This window comes from Gossypium raimondii, chromosome 12, assembly GCF_025698545.1.
Source record: "Gossypium raimondii isolate GPD5lz chromosome 12, ASM2569854v1, whole genome shotgun sequence".
Taxonomy (NCBI): Eukaryota; Viridiplantae; Streptophyta; class Magnoliopsida; order Malvales; family Malvaceae; genus Gossypium; species Gossypium raimondii.
In genome coordinates this window covers 37,107,575-37,118,322 of record NC_068576.1, presented here as the reverse complement: position 1 = coordinate 37,118,322, position 10,748 = coordinate 37,107,575, and the positions used below count along the sequence as shown (strand labels likewise).

Sequence of the window (10,748 nt, the reverse complement as noted above, 5' to 3'; positions counted from 1 at the left end):
CTTGACACAAATAAACTATTTTGCTGTTGTTTCGTTATTATATTTTTACTATTTTGTTGTTACTGATTGGATATTGTATAAATCTTATTTTATTGTTAATTTTGCTACTATTTTAGAGACATTTATTTGCTAAGTTGCAACTATATGTCTTAGTGTTTTTAGTGTATTTGATGTATTATATTTTTAATTTATTTTTATATAAAAAATAATAATAAAAACTAATATGGGCGAACCAGGTCGAGCTTAGCATTTTTAATTTGGGTTGGGCTTAGATAGAATTTTAGACCCAATTTCAGGCTGAACTCGAGTCTAGAAAACGAACCTAAGATTTTGCATCGACCCGACTCGACCCATGATCATTTCTAATTGTTTTGTACGAGATTTTGTGTCCAATCTAAATATGTTAACTTTGATTAGAATTCAAAAGTACGATTTGGCGAATTAATCTTTTTATTATTAAATGAATCAATTTAGTGTTTATACTATTAAAAAGAATCAAATAAGTCTAAATTTGAACAGAGTTAAACATTTTTTTTATAGTTCTATTTCAAGCAAAAGATCTTATTTAGAAAACTATAAAAATATTAACTCCAAATTAAAATATAAAGACTGAATCCATAACTTTTGTAAAACAAGGACTAATGGCAGAATTTAACCTTCTTATTTTTATCCTATACTTACACTAAATATAAAACTGACATGATTTTAAACTCTTTTATACATTTTTCTACTATTATTATGTAAAGTATTAATGTTATGTATCGAAAAGTGGAGAGAAAAAGAGTCTTACTAACCACTTTCCTATCTACTTTATGAAACAGTATCAAATCGTCCGTAAAAAACAAGTGTGTGATAAATGCCCCAATGTCCACCCGATTTGCCCCTTTTGTCTGCCCACAATGAAAAACCAAATATAGTTCATTTTTTTATACAAATTTTAAAATTTTTTTAGTGAAATTTTGTTTTTACTCATTGGGTTATGTGTAAGTTATGAATTTAGTCCATATTTTTTAACTTTATCATTTTTATTCTCTATATTTTTTGAATTTTAAAATTTCAGTCACGACTCGAACACTATCAATTAAATATATGTATCTTAATATTAAATATGTCTCACTATTACACCCAATACTTATTAATTTTTTAAAATTTATTTCAAATCTCAGTGTTAAGTCCCTTTTGCAAAATTTAATGTTTTTGACCTGCGTAATTTAATAAGATGCTCATTTGTGACACTAAATAGTACAATCTTTTCCATTTTATAGCACGTTGCCAATTCTCATATTATCTGTCAAATATGTCACCATTACCTCACCATCATCATTTTATTTGCGGTTTGAAAAACAAATTAGATACTATGGAATATGTAAATTGGTCTTTTTTTTTATTAAAATTTTTATCTATTTGTATTGTTAAAAATTGACATAGTTGGCGAAATAATCAGGAAGTGACATGTAGTGTGTCACGTGTACCTCATGCTGGTGTATAATGACCAATTTTTAACAGAAGGATTTGTTTGTTATTTGATCTAATATACATAAATTAATTTATCTATTTTTTAGTAAAAAGAGCAAAATTCAATCTGACTTCTAGTATAAAGGCCTTCTTGATATTTTTACCTTATAATATATCATTCAATTAATTCTATTTATCAAATTAAAAACTTTATTAATTGAATAATGACAATATATATATATTATTTTTAAAAATTGAAAAATTATTAACTTAATTCAAACTAAAATTTTATTTAAATCTAAACTCACAAATTACTCAAAAAAAAAACAGTAAAAAGTAATAACTCAAAAATATTATATATAGAGATAGTTTTGTTTTGTATTAAGATTCTTGATAATATCTATCCAATAGTGTAAAAATTTATTGGTCAATTGTATTCTTTGATGTTAAATTCTAATTCCAAATCTGAAAATCACATGCAAGTAGGTGACAGTGAGTGAAGTGAAATTAGAATATGAGGTTTTGTCTTAATTGTGATAGTTGTTTATCACGTGAAATATGCACTTATAATTAAAATTACATAAGAAATATTTTATAAAGAAAATCACTCTGACGAGGATAGAAAATCACGAGTAAAGATAATTTTATTAAAACGATAAAAGCGAATAGTACAAAAGATGGAGATAAAACTAAACTTGAAACCCAAAATAAGAACCCTCAAAACATAAACACAAAATTATTTGAAAGCTTGTAAAAGCTAATACCTAAATGTGTAATGAGTTATTTTTCTAGGGTGAAAAATGACCTATTTATAGGCTAAATTTGTGGTCAAATAATATTAAATAACCTACACTAATCGAGTTTAAGTGGAAACCAATATTAAAATAACCTACACTAATCAAAGTTTAAGTAGTAAACTAAAAACAAAGTTTAATTGGGAAAACAAAAGTCTAAAAATACGAGGCATAACTCCACATAAGCCAAAAATATTTTAGGGTTAGGATTGTGAAAAAAATTGATTTAGAATTGTTTTTGAAAAAGGTTATGAAAATTGTTTCGATAGAGTATGATTTTTAATATCAAGTAAATTATTATTGTTAAAAGGTTTTGTAAAAAAATTAAATTTTTATTTTAGTTTTGATGTTGGAAAGTAAAATATATATTCAAATTCATTAATATCATTATATTTGAAATGTAATTTTTATATAATGTTTGTAAACATTAATTTGAATGTATAAATAAAATTTTAGATAATAAAATCACATATAAAGATGAAAAATATTTGGTACATTGTCAATGGAGTTTTAGACTCTACAAATATGATTAGGGGTTAACAAATGTCCTATAAAAGTATAGTAAAATATTAAAAATAATATATTTTAGAAAATAAACATGCTGACAGCTTTTTAAGGTTGCTTGTGAAATGAAAAAATACACTATCACCAATGTACCAAATACGAACTTTATAAACATAACTCTTACAAATTAAAATATATAAAACTATATGTTTTATATAAATTTTTAAAAAATAATTACATAACATTAAAAATAATAAATTTAAACCCCATGTGTTGGTCTGATGGTAGGGTGTTCACCACCCCAGATGTTACTTGAGTTTGAGTCGCACTAGTTGCATTGTTGTTAAGGCTTTGCCCTTCTCTTATAATTCAAAAAAAAAATTACATAACTCAAAACAATGATAAACAAAAACTTAAAAGAAATCCAAAAGACCAAGCAAGTGATATAAATAACAACTTGAATGAAAGTGTTGGGTACTCTTATTTACATACAAAATTTGGCCCCATATTCCATGGACTAATAAGAATCCCAATTAATACACTTAATCCCTTTTAACACTTAGGGGATGTTTGGTTGAAGGTAATGGTTATGCAATTACCTGGCTATTATAAGCCTATTCTGCAGGCTTACTTACACAGATGTTTGGTTCAAGGGAATACCCTATTACGGGTGTATTCCATTTCGGGCTTAAGTAGAGATATTTGTTTATTTCTATTCCCTTCCCTCTTCACCATTTACCCATTCGTTGCCATATGAACCCTATTTTACTCTCACCAAATTCTCACCTCAAAAACACTCAAACGGCAACCATTTCTTGCTTCCTTCGACTCCGGCATTCCTCCCCTTCATCTAAGGTCAGGTAAACATTTTTCCTTTTACTGTTCCTTTCATTTTCCTGTTTATCTTTTTTTCTTACCCAAGTTGCATGCCGAGTGGGGGCATTAAGTTGGCTTGGGATGAGAGAGAATCGAACAACCAGTCGGCTTGAGAAGGGGATGGGTGGGCCCTTGCTAGCTCAGCGTGTGAGAGGGAGGTGAAATTTTAGACCTGGTCTGAAATTGAAACACTCTGTAAGGAGGTTGAACTGTAAGACGTTACGGTAGTAGGCTAATCCTTGGCTTAAGAAGCTGAAAGGAAAAAGCGGTGTTGGCTTGTCAGAGTAGCAAATGACCCTGGCGGATTAAATTGAGCCAGTACCTCTTCTGGCACTGCTGGCTCGCTCTCTCTCTCACCTCCAACCTTTTTCTTTAAAACAATGTTATTTAATTTTTCTTTCTTAGTCCTAGAAAAGATAAAAATTTTAACCTAAATATGGTATAATTTGATTCTTTCTGAGTCAGTACCTATCTCATGAAACATGTAGACTTTGAGCTTTATTGTCATTGATTGCCTGTTAAAAAATTTGAAAAGCAAATCGAACTGCATTTGAAACCTTACAGTTCATTTTTTTCCAAGCTTAATTAATTAAATTTATGTAAATTGAATTCTTTTGAAGTTTTTTACCGCAAGTAAGCAAAATAATTCTTTCAAAGTTAGTCAACTATTTAAATCATTATATTTGGACTATATAACAGAACAAGCCTATTTCTACAAACTATTACTGTGCTCCTCTGTAAAGCATATGTGCATCTTGAATGTTGTACCTTATTTTGCTGGTGGATGTATATGTGCTTTGGTTTCATGTGGAAATGCAATAAGATGCTTTATTTATTTTTACAGTTTCATTGATGAGAGAAAACCATACTCACTTGAATCTTCATTTGATTTGTCATACAGCCGAAAAGACACCATCAATGGAATCTGACTCTTCGGTGAAGAAGAGTAAGTTACTCATTACATTTATAGCTTTCTGCTTTATTATTTGGATTTCTTTTAACTAGTATCTCTGCATTTGAAAACTTACTCAGGCTTTGTGCTTTTGCAATTCTTGCTTAGCACAAGCATGAATCTTAGTCCATCTTAATAATTTGATAGTCAATTGTTTGTATGATCTGACTCTGAGGTTGTAGCTAATGTGGGCTGGTTTTTTTAATCATTGCTGACTTGTATTGATAACATTTGCATGAGGATGGACCATCTTACCATATTGACTTCATATATATATTATGCATATATGTGTGCTCAAATCATTGGTGATTGCTTACTACAGTGAGTCAATGATATTATATTTAATTTAAATCTAATTTGATCTAGTATGCTTCATTCATTTATAATTTCAAAGTTTCAATTTTTTTAATATCGAATTGGCACAATGAATCTCGAATATTTAATATTTAAGTTTTTAGTTGTAACTTTCTACTGGTTTTCTTTGTTATTAGTCTGTCCCTACATTTTGAAGGCAACGATAATTGAGTTTCTATTTTCTAAGGTTGTATAATAATTCTCCTTAAAAACTAATGAAAGCATGATCATATTTTGTACCTATCTTCATCTGTTTTATGCAATTTAAATTAAGGGTATTGTTCATAATGTTGATAGTTGATTGGACAGAGACATTATAACTTGATCACTAGTCCATCGTAAGATTTTTGTATTTAGTTGAAGGCAATCATTCATTACCCTCATTTTCCACTGGTTTTCATCTATTTTGATTGATTCAAAAGTTGCAAATTTTATCTGGCATTTACATGGTTGCTAAGGACATTTTCTTGGAATGATTAGTTCTTTATCCATTTCTATTCTCATTTTCCAGGTTTCATCTATTTGATTTCTTCAGAAGCTGATAATGTTCATGTTTCTCTTCTGACAACTTTTTTTTCACTGTTTCTCGATGCCATGTTCAATTGTAAGTAGTGCATGTTGTATCTTATCATGATTTATTGAATTATTGTGGTTTTGAACTTGTAACATTGTGTTTCTCATTCTTCCTTGTTTGGTTGTTCATAAAATTGAGGGAAAATGGGTATTTAACTACTTGATAGAACTTGTAACATTGTGTTTCTCATTCTAGTCTAGTCATCTATGCAAGCCTTTTTCTCATTCTAGTTTAGTCATATGCCAGATGAGTATGCTTTAATTGTTCAACCATATGTAATATTATGTGTCATTTTTAGTTTTATTGGTTTCATGTTTTCCATTCAATTTACCTTTGGTTTTTTGTTTAGTTTGTTTTTATTTGGATTTTTTAGTTGGAACCATTATGTGTTAAATGTGTATCCTCTTGAAATAATGGAATGGTTTGTGTTTTAGCTAAATGAGTGGTTGAAGGTAGCAACAAGAAGGGGAAAAATACCACTCAAGGGTGTGCTAAGGTAGCAACAAGACAATATATACATGTTAAACTACATCTACAATTCGGATTTGATCTTTTTACTTTAAACAAGAACATTTTGGTTATATTTAATTTTCGATATGTTTTTATTTTTGATATGTTTCATTTAAAACTATTTTAATCTTTTAATATATTTTTAAACTATTTTTATTTTTGATATCTTTAATTTATGTTATATTTAATTTTGGTCTTCAAATAATGTTTTATACTACTTATATTGTTTGATTAAAATTATAATTAAACAATGTTTTATATTACTTATATTGTTTGATTAAAATTATAATTAACACTACAAAAATTATCTCAACAAATGAAACAAAAAAAAGTAAAATGCTACAAACAAATCATGTTATGGTAAGAATGTAATGTATATGAAGTTTTAGATTTTATTTAAATACAAATAATAATCGAATATTTTAAAATACATAATCTTTAAGATATTTAACACACTATATACTTATAATCGAATTGAGTTAATACAAAATAAAGAAATTAAGACCTTATTTTCTTTTCTCATAAAAATTATTAAATTCATATTATTTTTTTCCTTTTACTAATTTTAACTATTCAAACAAAATAATGTATATTTTCTATTCACAATTATTAATTCAAATAAAACATTAGTTAATTACAATGTGAGGATGAATACAAACTTTTAGAAGGTAAATTAAAGATCAAATATTTTAAAATTTTTCATATAATATATGTATATTTCAGAGAACTGAAAGCTGTGTTATTTGAATGTGGATGTTTTAAATGGGTATTTTTTAAATAATTATTAAACGTCAATTATCAATTAATCAAATCCACAAAAACACATTCTTTTCTTTTCTTTCTTTTTTTTCTTTTTGGGTGATTGATAAAGAAATGAATTTCAAGTTTTTTACTTGCAAAGATAGCTGTAATTTCTATTTTGTGCTTTGTAAAGATTCTTAATATGTATTGTTTATTTTTCTTTGATAGTGTGTTATTGCTTCCTCTTCTTCTTTGGCTTGTTTGATTTCTTCCTTCACCCACATTTGAGCATATTGTATTCACTGAATCACTGTAAGTTCTTTGACAATTAAATTCTTTGATTTTAATTTACTATTATTGAAATTAGTATTGGAGAAATGTGACCTTTTTACTACGATTTGAAGATATGTAACACTTTAATATCTTGCAGTAATGACTCGTCTGCCTTTAATAGTACAAAGTGTGAGGCGTAAAAGAATTGGTCTTGCATTGACAATATGGTTGCAAATGTGTACAGTTGTGAGTTGGTTCTTAGTTACATTGGGTGCCATCCATATCCTACATACTTATAGACTAAGGATTAGATCCTATATTTTAGATTTTTATGCAAAACGAGATTATGTGAAAAGACTTGTATATGCTAGTGACGAGACTTGTATTGAATAAGTTAGGATGAATAGAATTACCTTTTTTAAACTATGTGAGATGTTACAAACTTTAGGGGAATTGAAGTCGTCAAGGAACATGTTTGTTGATGAGCAAGTGACAATGTTTTTACATATCATTTCTCATCACCTTAAAAATTGAGTTATCAAGCATCACTTTAATAGGTCCGGGGAAACCGTTAGCAGATTATTTCACAATGTTTTAAATGCTGTCATACGCTTACAAGATGTGTTATTTAAAAAGGCAGAGCCAATTACAACTAATTCTACAGACCCAAGGTGGAAATGGTTCAAGGTATTGGAGTGAGTTCTCTATATAGCTTGTACATAATTTAGTTGATTTAGATTTACATATAGTATCCTAACTCAAGGTTTTATACATGTGATGTAGAATTGCTTAGGTGCTTTAGATGGAACCCGCATCAAGATTAGGGTTCCAACAGTTGATAAACCTAGATATCGAACGCGAAAAGGTGACATAGCAACAAATATGTTAGGTGTTTGTACACCTGATATGCGTTTTGTTTATGTTCTTCCTGGTTGGGAAGGTTCTGTTGCTGATGGACGAGTTCTTCGAGATGCCATTAGTAGGAGACATGGACTAAAAGTTTCTCATGGTAAAGTGCAAAATTAGAGGACTTTGAATTAATCTTTAAGATCATACTTTTTTGGGAAATTAATCATGACAAATAGTTTTTTTTATAGGTTGTTATTATCTAGTTGATGCTGGATACACAAATTGCGAGGGATTTCTTGCACCTTTTAGAGGACAAAGATATCATTTGAATGAGTGGCGTCACGGTTACCAACCAAGTACTCCGAAAGAATTTTTCAATATGAAACATGCTTCAGCACGTAATGTTATTAAAAGATTCTTTGGGTTATTAAAACTTAGATGGGGAATACTTAGGAGTCCATCATTCTATCCTGTGAGGGTGCACAACAGAATCATTATTGCATGTTGTTTGCTCCATAATTTTATTCGAACCTATATGAGTCTTGATCCTATTGAAGCGGAGTTGGGAGAAGGATTACCTAGTAATGTGATAGATGACGATGAACCGAATATCGTAAACATTCATCCATTGGATGCATGGGCTACTTGGAGGATGGAACTAGCCAACCAAATGTCCGATGAATGGCAAGCATCTAGAAATTAGTTAGGTTTAGGGTAAAAATAGTAAACGTTAATTTTTTATGTTATTTCATGTATCTAGTTTATGAAACTTTGGTTGTGTTTGAATTATTTTTTGTATTGCACTAGACTTATTGAATTATAATTTATTTTCTTTTGATTCATCATGTGTTATAATTTTATAAAGTGTTGACCTTTTGATTCATAATATTGAACTTAATTTTAATTTATTTTTTTCCTTAAGATAGTTATGTCAGGTTTTTCACAATCAAGTGTTTTTTCCTAAAATTCTCGAGGAACCAAAAGGAAATGGGTTCCAAAAGAAGATGCTGCGTTGGTTGCCTGTATGGTCGACTTGCACAATGTTGGAACCTTTAATGTTGATACGAGATTCAAAGTCGATTATTTAAATGAGTTGGAAAAAATGTTAGAAAAAGTTCTACCTAATGCCATGTTGAAGGCTAAACCTAATCTTGAATCGAGGATTAGGACATTGAAAAGGGATTGGTCAATCGTTTATGACATGCTTAGTGGAAAAAACAATAGCAGTTTTGGTTGGGATGAGCATAGGCAGCTTGTTGTTGCTGAAGATGCGGTGTGAAACTCATATATAAATGTAAGAATTATTTCAAGTATTTATTATCTTGTTTTGACCAAACTTATATCTAATATGAATTCCTCATTTTTTTAAAGTCATAAAGAAGTCGATCAATTCAAACATTGTAGTTTCCCTTATCATGACCAACTTACTACCATCTACTCAAAAGATCGAGCCACTGGGAAAGATGCTCAAACAACCGCTGATATTTTGAAGAAATAAATGTTGAGGATGTAGCTACTACAAATACTCATGAAGAAAGAAATGATTTCTATGGATGCGAAGCTGATGTTTCTTTGGATGATATGGATGTTTCAGCTACACAACCGCAACCAGCTAGAAACCAAGGTGATTCCACATTTTCAAAGAAGAAAAGAAAGATTTCTGATGCAAGTGATTATATTTCTTCTACTTCATTTCATGATGCTGCCACTTTATTAGCGAAAAACATACGGACCATTGGCGTTGAAATCAGTAGGAGTATTGCCTCCAAAGTGCTAATTCAACAAAAGTCAGAAATGACCATTCAAGAAAGAGCTCTAACATTATATCCAACATTATGTGAAGTAGAAGGTTTAACTGAGGATGAGCGCTATCGAGCATTGAGCAAAATTTTAGGTCATCCAATGCAAATGCTCATTTTCTTTAGTTTACCTTTTTCTGTGCGATTGGAATGGGTCAGAAGATATCTTATTGACCATTAAAAATCATGGCTGTGTTGATGATATTTTGGTAACTTTTTGTATTTGTAATATTTGGATGGTATAATGACATGATAGAATGTCATTACAATGTTGTAACTTTTTGATGTTGTAAAATTTTATAACATATGGATTATGACATATAAACTAATGAAATCATATAACTTTTGTTAATATATGAATATTATGTTTGGATGTGAAATATAATTCTCAAGTTATTTATTACTTCTAATATTTTATTTTTATTGTAGAATAATTAAATTATTTATTTCACTTATGATATTTTAGCACATTAAATATGTATTGCAGTTTAAAAATAATAAAGTAGATTATATATTATTTTATAGTATTATATATTATGATTTTTAATTCATATAATAATAATTATATTAAGAATTTTATTAAATTATATATTATTTTATTAAATTATATTTAATAATAATTATGTTAAAATATGGTTAAATTATTTATTATTTTTATTAAATTATTTTTAATAATAATCTTCTTAAAATTTAATAATAATAACAATAACCATCTACCTAAAAAAAATTCTGGTAAGGGTATTCTAGTCATTTTAGTTTTTTCCTTATGCTATTACAACATCACTCCATTCAACCAAACACAAGAATACTATTACAGTTCTATTCCATTCCATTCAACCAAACAATTGAATTACTGATTACAGCTTTATTCCATTACAGCTCTATTCAATTACAATTCTATTTAATTACAGCTTTATTCTATTACAGTGAACCAAACGTACCCTTAATTGGGGTCGGAAATGAGTAGGCAGAAGTCTTGACCACAAAAAAGTATAACAATAAAATTATACTTTGAGTCCTCAAAAATTTATTATTATTTTATGTTCTTTTTAAGCATTTTTTCTACT

General features: G+C 28.5%; 1 protein-coding gene across 4 annotated transcripts; it reads left to right on the top strand.

Annotated features, from left to right (window-relative positions):
* The first annotated feature begins 4,587 nt into the window (after positions 1-4,587).
* LOC105763913 (protein ALP1-like) lies at positions 4,588-10,011 on the top strand. Of its 4 annotated transcripts, none has more exons than XR_008191867.1 (6): positions 4,588-6,005; positions 6,989-7,072; positions 7,670-7,720; positions 7,817-8,042; positions 8,131-9,176; positions 9,254-10,011. XR_008191867.1 is itself a non-coding variant. In XM_052625007.1 (3 exons), exons 1-3 carry the CDS (start codon positions 7,711-7,713, stop codon positions 8,583-8,585), a joined length of 699 nt encoding a protein of 232 aa, XP_052480967.1. In that variant the 5' UTR covers positions 6,880-7,710; the 3' UTR covers positions 8,586-9,229. The 4 variants fall into 4 exon arrangements, 1 of the variants encoding a protein (XP_052480967.1); XR_008191866.1 differs by having other exon boundaries at positions 4,593-6,005; positions 7,670-7,728; XR_008191865.1 differs by lacking the exon at positions 4,588-6,005 and having other exon boundaries at positions 6,880-7,728.
* Positions 10,012-10,748: the final 737 nt, after the last annotated feature.

Bases quoted from the DNA above. Each gene is read 5' to 3' on its own strand.
- LOC105763913 (XM_052625007.1), top strand. The intron at 8,043-8,130 runs GTAAAGTGCAAA...TTTTTTTTATAG, and splicing joins TGGACTAAAAGTTTCTCATG to GTTGTTATTATCTAGTTGAT.